The sequence below is a fragment of the Plodia interpunctella genome, chromosome 15 (genome assembly GCF_027563975.2).
Source record: "Plodia interpunctella isolate USDA-ARS_2022_Savannah chromosome 15, ilPloInte3.2, whole genome shotgun sequence".
In the NCBI taxonomy this organism is placed as follows: Eukaryota; Metazoa; Arthropoda; class Insecta; order Lepidoptera; family Pyralidae; genus Plodia; species Plodia interpunctella.
Window position 1 is genome coordinate 3,198,144 of NC_071308.1, and position 15,125 is coordinate 3,213,268.

The 15,125-nt window shown below is 36.1% G+C and overlaps 2 protein-coding genes across 2 annotated transcripts; one reads left to right on the forward strand and one right to left on the reverse strand.

Moving 5' to 3' along the window:
• Positions 1 to 1,297: 1,297 nt before the first annotated feature.
• Positions 1,298 to 5,765, forward strand: LOC128676191 (THAP domain-containing protein 5-like). Its single transcript, XM_053756194.2, has 4 exons — positions 1,298 to 1,632; positions 2,615 to 2,801; positions 3,037 to 3,469; positions 3,558 to 5,765. Exons 1-3 carry the CDS (start codon positions 1,553 to 1,555, stop codon positions 3,442 to 3,444), a joined length of 675 nt encoding a protein of 224 aa, XP_053612169.1. The 5' UTR covers positions 1,298 to 1,552; the 3' UTR covers positions 3,445 to 3,469; positions 3,558 to 5,765.
• A 9-nt stretch (positions 5,766 to 5,774) lies between these two features.
• On the reverse strand, positions 5,775 to 14,637 carry LOC128676189 (uncharacterized protein). Its single transcript, XM_053756192.2, has 7 exons — positions 13,144 to 14,637; positions 11,203 to 11,468; positions 9,941 to 10,042; positions 9,280 to 9,365; positions 8,314 to 8,434; positions 6,955 to 7,133; positions 5,775 to 6,725 (listed from the first exon to the last, which is right to left on the reverse strand). Exons 1-7 carry the CDS (start codon positions 14,093 to 14,095, stop codon positions 6,506 to 6,508), a joined length of 1,926 nt encoding a protein of 641 aa, XP_053612167.1. The 5' UTR covers positions 14,096 to 14,637; the 3' UTR covers positions 5,775 to 6,505.
• Positions 14,638 to 15,125: the final 488 nt, after the last annotated feature.

A 15,125-nucleotide genomic window follows, 5' to 3' on the forward strand; every position in this document is an offset into this window, starting at 1 on the left:
ACACAACATTTATTGCATTAACGTGTTGGCTATACAGCCTTATCATATGTAGATAAAGCTATACCTATTCATCTGAGACAAAAGGTAAATAAACCTTGAACAAAAAATCATTATTTCTCGTTATTCCATTGTTAATTTTGTTCTTACTTTCTGTTAATGTTAAAATTTTTGTTGTTGTTGTTTTTAAATTATTAAAATTAATATAAAATTAAAGGAATAATTTTAAAAAACGCAATTTTTCTTAAGTGTTACAGCACATTTATCCCGCCAGAGTACAGCACTGTCTGTTAGGTACACAAAAGCTTTGCCGCCTTTGCACACAATTGACCAAATAATGCAGAACATAACCTAAAATAGTGTCATTATTTTCAGGATAATCCACTAAATCCCTCCTTTTTCCTTTATACTCGCACCACGTTTGCGTAGAAGGTATTTTTGGTCGTAAGTCTGCAACATATTGAAAATTAGCTTTTTGCCTCCATTGGCAATGTTTACTTTTGTACCTTAGTTGTACCAGTAGCGCCATCTGCGCTGTGCTTTGCGTAATACGCCCTATTATTATAATTACATAAGACATAATTTTTCTATTTTTTGTTGATCAATATAATATTGATAATTTTATAAGTATTATGCATTCATGAGTCATATGGCAAGCAAGGTATATATATGCTAAGAAAATCCTATTTAACTGTAGCTATCTATACTTACTTATTATAGATTTGGAAAGATGTGTTGCACATAGATTTAGAAGGGCCCTGAGCTTCCCTATACCCTTATACTTACAGAATGATAGGAACATAGGTAATGACGACCTCCCTGGCCTAACGGTCATCATGGCGGACTGCTACACTGGAGGTAATGTTCCTGGGTTCGATCCCTGGTCAAGTCAAGATAGAAAATTTACTTTTTCAGATTGATCTGGGTCTTGGATGTTTATATATATATGTATATGTAATTTAGTGTCGTTGAGAGTACCCCATAACACAAGTCTCGAACTTTGGGCCAACTCAATCTGTGTGATTTATCCCACACATATAAAAACATTAAATTTTTAAATCTGTGGATTTGTATATTTATTAATAAATGTTAATGTTGGTTCCTTTCTGATATCTGTGATCTGTGCACAGACCACAGACATTGTGGCCACGCGCGAGCCCTTTTAAATCTATGGTGCATACCTATATACAAAAGAGCATAATTATATTTTGAAAAGCCCCGCGCGCGGTCTGCAAAAGAGAAAAAGTAATAGTAACATAGATTTAGAAAGGGCACCCGCGCACGGGTGTGCCTACCTTTCTTCTGCGACAGAAAGGGTAACGTTGACATCACAAATGTGCTTCACATACTAGATTTAGAAAGGCTTCACAGTTGTTGCCATGGAACTATAAACTCTACACGTGGTGGAAGGGACGTGTGGGCGGGGCGCGCGTGCCAAAATTAAGTCTAGGGAGACTTCTCGAGTCAGTCCACACTCAGTCGCTTCGTGGTTGCTAACGCTTTGTGACATCTGTATCCGGTTTCGTATGTATTCAATTACAAAAAAAAACACAAAATGACTCGATGTTCTGTTCTTGAGTGCAAAAACAATAGTGGTACTAAGAACTTATTACGCTCAGGTATTTCATATCATCGGTAAGTCACTATTTACCTTATATATCATTATTTTATATTTCGGTAATAAATCTTTCCAATCAATTCGAAAAAAATATTAGTGTGAATGAAAAATGACTTGTATTCCATTGTGATCATTGTGATAAAATCGTATTAAGCTTGGTCCGTACGCGCCATCTAGCGTTGAGCGCGCCATCTTTAAAAACTATAAAACTCTTGCGTTACTGAATGACTGACTAACAAACAGACAACAGCCGAAACTACTGGGCGTAGAAAGCTGAAATTTGGCATGTAGGTTCCCTGGGGAGCGTAGGCAAGAACTAAGAAAGAATTGTTGGAAATTCCACCCCGAAGGGGGTGAAAACCTTTTATATGAAAGTTCGACACCGTCGTAGTTAGTTACTTGAAAATTTGGATTTTAGTTGTTTACAACAAATTAATGAATACGTGTTTCAGATTTTTCTGAAAATTAACCCAAAAGCTCTCAAACCCGAAAGATTGTATGGGACTAAATACAATTTTCAAGATAAAAAGCTGAAAATTAGTAAACATACTCTTTTTAGTAAATCACACCATCAGACTAAAAATATTTAATTTACGTTTGTGATTAATAAAAATCTGGGACGTAAACCGTCATGGAAAATGGGACGGCACGCGTTGCAGAAAGCGGAAGTGGGAGTCGTAGCCGGAAATGGGACGAAGACACGTAGTGGAAAATAGGCGAGTGAGAAACGGGGCGGGACACATTGCGAAAAACATGATTGCACAATATGTAGCAGAAAGCGGAATTGGTCAAGTTGAAGGACGAGACACGTAGCGGAAAACAGGAAATTGATCTAAAGATGAGAAAAAATTTGAATCAAATATGTCCGTTTCAGTTTTAAAAAAACTACTGAGATTTTGCTATAAAAATCACGCGGGCGAAGCCGCGGGCAAAAGCTAGTTATTTTATAAAAAGTTGTTATTTTTTATGTATAGGTGGTATTGATTATTTTTATTTTAGTTTCCCTAGAGATCCTCACATAAAAGAGAAATGGATTAATGCAACTGGCAGGATCAAATGGATGCCTACAAAATGTAGTAGCATTTGTTCTGAACATTTTGCAGAAAATGAGATTCTAATTACAGAAAAGGGATACAGAGTCATAGATCCTAATGCAATCCCCACGAAAAAAATCATGAGTTATCAAGTAAGTCATACTTTTTTGAATACGGTGAAAATGAAAATGTTCACCACTGCATAGTAGGTATAAAGGCTCTCCTACTTTTTTGGGTCTGTCTGTTTCTGAGCTTTCCTCTTTTAAACCACGGAATTTGATGCAGTTTTCACTATTATGTCACTATTTTAATTTGTTACTTTTATAATATATTTCATTATTATAACTTATTAATTTTCATGAAATTGATTCGAAATTGTTGCATTAGGTACAGGATAAAGTAATGGCATCCAACTCTTCAAAAACAAACATTTTAGAGGAACCAGGGTCTATTTCTGAGCCACCAACAAAGAAACCTTGTATAAGCATGGCCCATTCGCTGAAAGACCCTGTTAATATCATAAATTTAAAGCCAGCTCATAAAACAACTACGAAGAGTAAGGAAGCGTCTTCTGAAAATAAAAGTACTAGTATCTTGTGCTTGTCTAGTAACGTTACTCCGACAAAAAAGAAACTGGTTAGCATGCTACGTTTTGCAAAAAGTACGATAACTAAAAAGAATTTGAAAATCAAACGTTTACAAGCTCGAAATCGTCGATTGAAACAAAAGCTTGATAATATGGAACAGCTTCTGAACACTTTGGAAGAAAAGTTTTGTATTTCAAATGAAAATTAACTGTCTAAAATATACAAACGTGGAGGTATGTTACAGTTGCAAAGCTTCCATACCACAATATGCATGCAATTCGCCCATTTGTTTGATTCATATAATACTTTTATTATTTACAGGTCCAAGAACTAATAGCTCGCCAATTGACATGTGAGGAATCGGGCTTCATATTATCAAAAACTATATATATATAGAGGGGAATTCTCCTATATCACCAAATAGGAGAATTCCCCCCTTCAAAACATATCACTGATTCAATAAAAAGTGTAATAGACGCTATGTCAACACTCATCATTCATTAAAACTTTCAGTTCCATTATCAAAAAGACAGTTTCATTTGATGCATTCATTTTTATATCTGTGAAATAAACTCACAGATATATGAACAATTCATATATCTGTAAATTAACTTTAAAAAACGCAAATTAATAAAAGATTTTATTTTTGTTTAATACAGAATGACTCCACAAAGACATTAAATCGATATAGAGCCCCATAAAACTGTAATTTACAGCAGATATCCATGCAGCATATCTGAACTTACAGCTATGTCATAAATAATTTAGCCTATAATATACACAGCTCTGCATACTATAAAATTAATTCTAACGCGTTTGACGCAAAATATGCAGTTCACAAACATTTCGCTATTTTAAAAATATGATATAGCGTAACTTGCCCACACTACAAAGATGAGGCTAAAAGCATTAACATTCATATTACAAATATGTTGCTACAACTGAAAATGATGCAGGTATTCGAAAAATATAAGTAGACTTATAATAAATTCGCGCATCAGTCTATTGCAGTAACGAAGAGTAAACAGTTTAACCGATAAAATTTGTTATTTAATTTATACCACTCATTTAGCGAACTGGTAAGTTTGCATCAAACTAAAAATGGGTCTCACCCACTTCACACTAATAACAAAAATAACATCATATTCAGGTCAATTACTACATTTTGGAATTTGTAAATAAAAACTATGTTATAGTGTACAAAAACTTATATTATATTCTTTGTACTACAAATAAATAAATAAATGTTATAGAAAGTATTTTTGAACTATGTCACAGATCTGTGAGTACCATTGTGAAGTTGGTGATACCTATAAAAAAACAGGGATTTCACAAATCAGATTTTAATCGAATCCAAATAAATAATACAAATTCAAAAAAATTTAAAAGAAATATCTGTGTCAATTTTTATAATTATATGCAAATTGATTAGTGGAGTAAATTCACTGGTTAAGTATAAATAGGTACATGATATTTTTATCTACTGACAATTTTACATAACAAAATGTGCATATCAACATATATTGATAAACTAAAGTTTATATGTATGAAATCCCAATCTTCTTATTAGCAAGTAATCTATAGGAACCACATTTAATTTTTCAAAAGTAGAAAATTTCCTTCTAAAATTCTATACCTCTTATTCATGACACTGAGTTGCGCCAGAAACAACCTAAAGTCAAGAGTTTACGACACAGCTGTATTCCATTAAATGTGAAGAAAACACTCACATATTTTACCATTGATTTAAATGCAGAAATATGAGCAATCGAGAAAATTGTCCTTTATCAAACTTTTATAGAGAGCTGTTCCTGGCTATGACATTTAGAAGGCAGAGTGCACACACTACCTACATTCACATTAATATGCTTGCAAGATAATGGCGTAAGCTCAGTTAGCGCAACTTAATCTTATCAGTGACATTCTAAAATCATATAATTTTCAAATTTTCTATGTGACCACAATTTGTGAACAAAGATTAATAAAATTGTGATGATACATAGCTAAGCGTCACTTATTATGCATTTCTAGCAATACTATTCACAAATTAGTATCCTAAAATAATGCTTACATTTTCAGCAGTATACTAAAAGCTGCAGTATTATTTTAAAGTTAATGTATTGCTAAAAAGACACCACTGCAATGATGCAGAATTTTATACATCTTCTATACATATGCATAGACTTCAACATACTGCAAATGTTTCTACACAATACTATACAAAACTATCGAACTAAATAATTACATTCACAACTTTACTATGCTCTTGATACCATATGAAATAATTACAAAATAAACATTTCAGTCTTCTATTAAATAGTTCAATAGATCATAGAATTTAGATCTTCTGATTTACATTACAGTATTATACAATTTGTACAGAGTGCAAAAATTGACAAATAATTATGTTGGTTTAATATTACACATAGTCCAATCTGAACAGATAACACATTACTAGTCTTATAATCTCCCATGGGAAGCCCTTATCCAGTGGATCACACAGTGGATTTTTTTTTTTTAAATTAAAGATCTGATTCTTTTTGCATCCAGTTTAGTTATTCCCCACTTCCACTTCCTATGTGTTTATAAACTCATTAAATGATGAGGCTCAGTAAATGCTTTACACCATTTCAATATTCAACAATTGTTTTCCAGCAGTCAAACTTCTGATTTGTTATATTCCACAGTCCTTTTGTCATATATGTACAATGAATGGCTGGTTCCTTTTTAAAAGATTAACAACTTTAAACATGCAAAAGTGTCAAAATACCAACCCAAATCCTTATCTATATCCTCTATAGTGCCCATTATCCTATATCCAGTGATGTATTGTTTAACACGCCACTCAAAAAGAGCGTGTAAGATGCGTCAAGGTATTTGGCTCTAGTATATTGTATTAAATGTATTCAGAGATACATAGCACTTATTCCTGGGTATGCTTGATTCAACACAAACATGTTGCAACACTAATTTGGATAAACTCTGATTTCTAAAGCATATACTTTGGCCCAAGTCAATTAGAGACGTGAAAAATATATAGTAATAATTCAAGTCCAGGATTCCAGGTCTCGACAGCACTAAGTTAAATCCTCTGGCATTGATTCCACAAATATTCAGCATTGATTGGAGTTTAAACCATGGGAGCCTGGATAGCACTAGTTTAAATCCACTGGCATTAAATTCAGTATATAGCACTGCTTTGAGACCTTGTTATACACTGTGTTTCGAGAGAGCACTATACACTAAGCACTGACACACTAATCCACAAGTCAGTTAGCCCTGGCCCGCTTGGGGTGCTGCGGCTGGGCGTTGTGCGCGGGCCGCGGCGCCTGATGCGGCGCGTCGTCGGCCGCCAGCCCGGAGCGCAGCATGTACTTGAACTGTGGCATGTGCTGCATGACGTCGCGAATCTGCACCAGCGCCATGCCGTTCTCGCCGGCCGCCGCTGATTTGCACTTGCCGGAGTTGCGGAGCACTTGTAGCTGGGTACTGTTGGACATAGTACATATTTATTTACTTATTGTTACACAAATTTATATTTAGGCGGAATAGAAAGTGAAAAGTAGATTTTTGATTCTTACTCTTAGTCTTTGGATGATCTATGTGTGTAGAAATTACAACTCGATTGTTGCAGTAGTTTCGAAGTAAACTAGCTATGAAGGTCAGATGGACAGCCTCACAAGCAAAAATTCTTTTGAGGTACCGACAGGATACTCACGAGTTAGGCTTGTAGAGCGTCAGCCCCAGCGCGTCCAGCATGGCGCGGCAGGTGCTGAGCGAAACGCGCGGGAAAAAGTGGCTGGCCAGGTCCGGCAGCGTCATCAGCAACTCCGTGTACTGGTAAGGTTTGGCGTTGATGCACGGCACCATCGTGTTCTCCACCAGGGCTTTTTGGACCTGAACAAGCACGTTATCTTTTACACCCACTCATATTGTAAACATTATATTCTCATTTAAGTATGAATAATTTATGCCAAAGGGAGTTTGAGGCGCGCCTATAAACGTAAAAGTAAGGTGTATAATGTAACCCAGTATGGACATATTATAATGATAAGTATTATAATCATTTTCAGATACTTTTTGATTTATACATATATATGTATTAATGAAAATGAGAAACATTAACGAACTTACATGCGGTGGGTAGGTATATAAATTCACGCGGACGGAGTCGGAGCTAGTAGGAACAAAAAGTTCTGACTCAGTTTGATGAGTCAGAAAGTGTTTAGAAAAAGGAAGAAACAAAAAGAAACGTCATCAAAGCTTGTTATTAGTAATCTTATTGTTCAGGACCCTCATGGATTGTAAAAAATATAAATATGGAAGAGAATCATTACTTAACCTGAATCCGAGAGAACTTAAACTGAATCCGAACTATGAACGCATAAACCATTTTAACTAGGTAATCCAAATGTTATTATCATCTCAGTAATGATTGGCTTTTGTAGGACTATCATATCTGTCAGAGATCAGATAAAAGCCATAAAAAAATATGTTCAGGATTTACAGACAACCAAAGATAGATAAAAACCCGTTAAAAGGGTATATTTTTAAGTGCACTGTAAAATTGTATAGCAACACGGCATTTTGTAGCAAAGTTGTAATAAAACTAATTGCGTAAAAAAAGCAGGTTGCTCAAAAGCAGGTCAAGGTGATCTACTAAACCTGAGATTCAGAGATACGATTGTATAAGATCTTTTGCTAAAATTATTTTTAAAAATGTCAAAACAGTAAAAACGATTAATTTATTAACAAGCACGGTAGTGTTACAGCAAAATTTTCCAATATTTAATTATTTTCCGTAATTTAAAATTTATTGTCATTGAGTCTACGAAAATGTTGTAATACACATTAACAGTTACTATATCTATATGCAAGGTCTATGTCTTATTATCACCATAATTTGGTGGCAAATTGAATTTTAAGTTTTGAGTTTATTTGGCGGATTTGTTTCTGTACATTATCAACGAAGCTTGTTATATATTTTTTTTGGTAATTAAATAAATATAATAAACAAAGATACCTAGTAAAAGTTTTGAGTGGAAATAAAGTCATCATAAATCTGAGCTGCACTCACCTTATACGGCGTATGGTTGCCAGTAATGGTTATGTCTGGTATGGGTGTGAGCCGCTTGCGGCTGTCCGCGCTGTGAGAGGTTGAGTGGCCATTCATTGATCCAGTCACTTGAGGAGGCACACTGCAAGGAACACATATCGTTAGACATCATCATCAGCTATTTTACTGTCCCCCACTGCGGGGGCACTGGCCTATAAGTTGTTAGTGTCTTGAATTAATCACAATAGTACGAGGACACGATGGTTGAGCAGTTTCACTGGAGTGTGGTCCTTGAATAGGACCACTCCATGTCCTAGCGTGTACGAGGGGAATAAGGGACATACAACCTTGGCAGCTGACAGCCAATGATGGCATTCCCACGAAGTTTTATGTCAGCTGTAAAATCACAGCTGAATCTTCGAAATTTCGAAGTTGTATTTTTTACTACACTAATTCTGGGCTTCGCAGCTTAACAGGCTCGAATGAAACTGGGAACACGCGAGAAAATGCTTGAAGCTTGTTTGTACGATGGTTGTAGAAAATGTGTGCTTTGTATGAAGCTAACCATAAATAGACTTTCTTATATGATGATTTGCAAAAACAATTAGACAGAACCGCACAAAAATAATTGTATAGCCGTCACCCCTACCTGTATCAACGTAATTAGTAAATAATTTATATATTGAGAAATGATACTATTTATTTGTACATGCATACATATAACAATAAGAAAATTAAACGTAATTTTTATCTTTTGAAAAATTTACTAATACTATACTTAAAGTCAGTGACATGACAATGGCGAATGGAGATCACAAATACAAATTGCAAGAACAGCTCTAATCTATAGACTGCAGAATAACATCCAAAATTTCCGTGGTACTAAACAATTGACACCTGCAAAAAATATACATCGCTGAAAGAAAATACTGGCTGTTCTTGCAAGTCTACACACACGCTTTTTTTTTCTAGGAAAAAGTTGCTCACTTCATAGTTGTGGTGTTCGCCGAGCTCCTCACGAGAGGGGGCGGTGGCTGCTGCCCCATCGCCATTGTTATTGCACTGTTGGGAAACTGAAATAAACGACAACACAAATCTTTATGCGGCAGACGAGACTACACCCCGATAAACAATAAAAAAAAACTTTCTTATCAATTGTTTTTCTCAGTATTTTTCCTTTGGTGTAAATACACTAATACCCAAATGAACTGCAATGATGATGATTTCAAATGTAAATTTTCAAACCTCACGTGTAAACAGGGAAAACCACCTCAAAACAATATCAGATGAATAATCATATGATTACATACAACGCGTAGGATCTTGGCTCCCATTTCAAAAAATAGTTCTATATATTATCAGATTAATTTTATCCCTAAAACTTGCAGCTAAAACTATGTTTAGTTTCGATAGAGATTGCAATGCAAGTGTTGGTGTTATTAATACATATAATTTAAAATATAATACATAATAATAATATAAATGTTACTAAAACACCCTAACGTTTAGGCCACTATTTCAAAAATAGAAAAAAAAAATAGCGCACTCACACAATGTTTAATATTAAATCTGTAATTAAACAACAAAATAAAACACTGGCAATTGAAAAAAAGAACTTTTTAAAAAGTTTTACTTTTAGACTTAATACCTGTACATTTCGCTGGTGTTGCGATCGATGCTGAGGCAGAGCCGCGGCCGCCGCTGCGATGTTGTAGCGTGCCGCCGCCTGCGCTTGTGCCGCCACTTGCGCCTGTCATCAACAATCACATTTTTACTATGCATCATCCATCCATACATACCCTGTCGTTAAAATGGATAGAAGAACTCCAAAATACAGTTTTTGACGCTTCAATGAAAAACAAACCAGCACGTAACAATACCAGGAAGTTAGTATTATAATGATAGTATACATACAATGAATCACTGTGGTATTAAATTATTTGTCCCCTAGATTGTCAAAACTCAAATTTCTATACCACACTCTATCGGTGCTACCCGTTAATCCACTAGATTTTGCTCTATGTAAAGCTAAACATTACCTAGCTCTATTTTTTTGGGGCTAACCAGTTATTCAAATGTATTTCTACCGTACCGTTACATACTCAACCGAATTGTACGACCGGAAGCCTATTTCCTACTCCCACTTACATAAAGGTCCCTGTAAGATAGTCCTATCCTACTATTTACTATCATTTCATTTTATTAAGGTTGTTTTTAAAATTTTACTGGTAGGTACTTTTGTCTTTGCTGTTTTAATATAAATAATACTTATTAAGATGTATTAACAACATACAGCTTTGTGAGCGTCATACGAGTACACGTCAGATATCGTAAAGCAGTCATTTTATCAAAATTGTCTACCATTAAACAAGATCTGAATGCTGATAATATATATATATATATATATATATATTTAAACAGTCATCCAAATCCAACGGCTTATACAATGAGTTGCAGAAACGCAAAAGTGTATGATAGAATACAATAATATTGATTTCCCTTCTTATTATTTACACAAAATAATTTACATGGAAAAATTCTGCCTCAGGCTTCCTGGACATGTTGTAAATTTACAATGGCTGCGGAGATGATCACATTCTACATATTACGAAATTTTACAATCCTATGCAATGTCAAGCACTTGCGGCTTGGTTTTATTTGAACCACGAACATGTCAGGTAAGACTAATCCAGCCATTAGGAAAGGTTTTTCTGCGTGGATGGTCGGTAGCCAAGTATAGCTTCAGCACCAATAATCGTTGAATCACGGGAAATATAGTGCTTAGTATATCAACCTTCGCAAAGGGGCGGAGCCATGACGGAGCGCTTACCCCATTCGTCTACCTTAGCAACTTTTCTTAATTAAATGGCAATAAAGCCTTTGTTTTCGCTTCCTGAGTAGAATACACACCTGCGCGAGCCTAAGCACTTGCTGCGTCTGCGCCTGCGTTAGTGTGCCGGGCAGACTCCAGCTATTGGCCAAGGCTTGCACAGCCGCGGCGGAGATGTTGGCGTGCGGCATCTGCATGGCGGCGGAGGCGGGCGAGTGGCGCGTGGCGGCGGGCCGGCGGCCGCGCGTCGACCCGCCCATGTTGACGCCCGCCGCCACGCCACTCATCACGCCCGGTGGCGGCGCGGGCGGCGCTCTTGTCCATTGTCCGCCGCCTGATACAGACCCTGTACAGCAAGTTACATTATTTAATCATAAATATTAAATCGGGAAGATTTAATTTTCGCCACCGACGATAATGTGGCCGCACAACACATGCCCGGGAACAGGAAGATCTAAAGGGAAGATCTAAAATCATAGGAGGTAGCCCACAAAGAGGAAGCAAAATTATAAAATTTATGGAATCTTATTTTTTTTTATCTGCTTTATCACGCCTACGATCACGCCCAATGCCCGTCGCTATCACGTCTTTTCTCAACAACTGATAGAGATCCTGTACATTTTGTGTTTGTACATTGTGTATTAGGTATTTATGGACAAAATGGCCTATAACAGCCAGACCATTTTGAAATCAGTGGACAAAACATTCAAATAATAGTTTTACACCTGATATATACAAATAAGAGTCCTCCTGAATAGCCTTATCAATGACGAATATACTATAGCTTAAAAACAAGCAAAACCTTCAGATTCAGCTATGATAGTTCAGTTCTTTCTATCTTTCACTTCACTTTTTAATTTTATGGCTCCCTCTTTAGCCAAACCATGATTTTGCTAATGTCAAGGTTGAGAAAGACAATTTGATTATCACTAAGTATTATTAACAATTAAAATGTTTAATTATAGTCCCAAAGTATTTTTTACAAGTCAATTTTCCATTTCATAACAAAACTTATTAGTATTTCTTAAAATTGATACATTTTGCTCTTGCATCCAAAGACATATTAAAATAAAACTAGCAAATTTATCTCAAGAGCAAAATGAAAATGATCAAGTAATCAACTTGACTTTACATGTCAAGGTCTTGTCAGTCTTGCTTGAGTTACTTAAATCAACAAATTACAGTGAGAGCCAAAGTTCTTAACATTTCATCATGATAAAAAGTTAGAAATGCTATAACAGTATTTTTTTACTCTTATACCAATTTATAAAGGGTTGTCTATTAGTCTCAGTTTATTCTATTATAAAAACAAGACTTGTATGTCAAGGTCTCATATGAAGGTCTTGCCTAAGTTATAAAACTTCTAATGTCTCATACTTCAAATAGATTGAAATAACAAATTTTGATAGCTGATGTATGGATTTATTAGAGACAGAATTTTGGTTACAGTGGCACTTGGGTGAAATAGCATCAGTTGTCCCATTATGCGATAGTATCTATTATAAAAAGTATAAATTACATTTAGATAATCCCTTTAGCCCAACTGGTGGGCAAAGTTTTCTCTCTCCCATTAAATTCCATTCCATACAGATATATCAACATAAAAGATTTGTTTAAAGTCTGGAAACCTTTCTTGTAAAACATGTAAAACTTTTGATTCAGTTATTGAGCCGGTCTGGTGCCCCTTCTAGCTATTATCTCATGCCCTGTGGTCTAATCCTGCATGCATAAAGCTTTCTTTCTTTCAGTGTGAATGGCCTAATGTGTTTATGTCTACAGAGAACTTTAGTCAGAAAAATATTAAAGTTTGAACATGTTTGAGACCCAAGAAAAAATAATTTTTATATTTATAATAAGAAAATTAGAGCAAGTCTTGAAGCTTTTGTGGAATTTCAGTAGTGTTTTATACCTATGAGAATGAAGTGTCATTACTGGTTTTAAGCAATAAACTTCAATTTGTAAGAACTTAGGATTTTTTGTATTGCAAAGGTATAAAGTCTTAACTGTGTTAACAATAATACCTTTAGCAGCTATGAGAAGTTGTGAATCCACCACCTTGTTCGGCCAGTACTCTTCAAATTCGGTTCCGGGTGGAAAGTAACTTTTAATGTCTGATAAACTGATCACTGAACATGTTTCACTGGCAAATAATTCATTTCTAATCCCTTGTACTTTACAACAGAACTTTAGATATGACAAATCCCACCCTTTCAACTGGTCTGCTTTCAACTTCAAGTTGTCCGTTTCACCTTCAAAATAAAATAGGGGAACAAATTTCTGATTGTCTCGTACCGTATATGGTACCACTGATTCCTTATTAATACGAATGAATCCACATTTGTCCTTTGCATTTGTGGTGCCACGTAATAGTTTATTATAACATACATCTAAGAAATTATAAAATTCATAAGCGTCCGATAACCGCACAACTAAGTCCTTTTGTGTGAATGGATCCCGGCCAAACTGACCATCACAATGCCTATTATTGATCTCATTGAGAAGCCTGGCTTCAATCTCTGTGATGTAGTAACTCCTGATACATGTGCAGGAGTATATATCTGCATGTAGATAGTTCAGGTACTTGTTAAGTAGCTTTATTTCCACCATCCGGACGGCGACATATTTTTCACCTGACCGGTAGATGTAGGGAATGTGACATTTGCCGAGCATATCCCAGCCGAAATGGCCCTTCCAACTTGCTTCATCTGGTGCAGGAGTCTTCTTGTCAGGATCGGGCGGGGGTCGTTGCTCCGCAGGCGTGGGAACTCCTGGTTTCCGCGCCAGAAAGTTGACAATAGCCATCTGTCCGCCGGGACCGGGGGCGGGCCCGCCCACGAGAGGCGGCCTGGCCGCGGCCACCGACGCTGCTAGGGCCTTCGCCTTGTTGGCCTCCACCATTTTGGCGGCCAATTCTCGGATCTCGGCCTCATCGGGACGCTCGGTCTTTACCTTGACCATCGTAGTTTCCGTCATGATTGCGAAGTTGGTGCTCTCCAGTTGAAGTGTTAGGGCGCCTCGTCTGCTATTATATTAAAACACATTGCGACTCTGATCTACATTCTGAACGTCTTAACTGCCAGGTTTAAGTTAAAATTTTCGTAAACAATCCGCCGAGAAGACGCGCGCATTCACTTATCACTGAACTATTTTGACAGACAGATTTCATTTGATCAGTTATCACATAGGTAAATATTTAATTCACTGTGAATTCACTAGATAGGTAATAAACTCCGATCAATTCACTGCATGCATCCAGCTCCAATCCATGCGACAAAGTTCTGGGAAAATAAAGTTTCGATTTGTTTTTCACCGCAACTTTTCTTGGACCGTTTTCCCGGCAATTTAATATAACCAAAAGTATTATTTATCCTCCATAATTTCTATAAATTCAAGAAATAATAAATATTTTACCATACCCGCTGTGGTAGGTAAAGGAACATGAAACCCAAATTTTGTGCTCTGTTCAGGGAAATGCCCAATACCGTTGTGTAGTCTCGTGGGGAGTGCACATCAATTCAGTACATTTTTCACCTTTTGGTGACTCAGCATCAACAAAATGGCCGCCGACAAGGCTTTGTTGGCCAATCAAGCTATCGCTGGCGGTCATACATACCTACAAAAAGTCCAGTCGATGACGTAGGCGCACTCCCCACGAGACTAGTTCTCAAGGACTTTTAATTTTATACTATTTTTACGTTGTCTATTTTGGGCAAACGCGAGTTAAAATTTGATTTATTACCTAATGAATATTAAAATCAAAACAGTATTTTAATCTCACCCTAAAAGTACTGTAAAAACTATCGCTTCAAATATTATAATATAATTTACGAATGTACTTTTACAAAGTAATCACTATGACTAGTCTCGGAACACACTTTTCGTTGTCACTCAGATATCACACAAGTTTAAGGCTATCAAACTTGAACCTTATGGTTAAAGAAATAAGATAAATGCTTCATCACAAATGTACAAAACTCGCCTCTATTGCATTGCGTTACGAGAC

Bases quoted from the DNA above. Each gene is read 5' to 3' on its own strand.
- LOC128676191 (XM_053756194.2), top strand. From the start codon at position 1,553: ATGACTCGATGTTCTGTTCTTGAGTGCAAAAACAATAGTGGTACTAAG. The intron at 1,633-2,614 runs GTAAGTCACTAT...TTTTTATTTTAG, and splicing joins TCAGGTATTTCATATCATCG to TTTCCCTAGAGATCCTCACA. The intron at 2,802-3,036 runs GTAAGTCATACT...TTGTTGCATTAG, and splicing joins AAAAAATCATGAGTTATCAA to GTACAGGATAAAGTAATGGC.
- LOC128676189 (XM_053756192.2), bottom strand. From the start codon at position 14,095: ATGACGGAAACTACGATGGTCAAGGTAAAGACCGAGCGTCCCGATGAG. The intron at 10,043-11,202 runs GTGTGTATTCTA...TGTTGATGACAG, and splicing joins AAGTGCTTAGGCTCGCGCAG to GCGCAAGTGGCGGCACAAGC. The intron at 6,726-6,954 runs GTGAGTATCCTG...TATGTCCAACAG, and splicing joins ACGCTCTACAAGCCTAACTC to TACCCAGCTACAAGTGCTCC.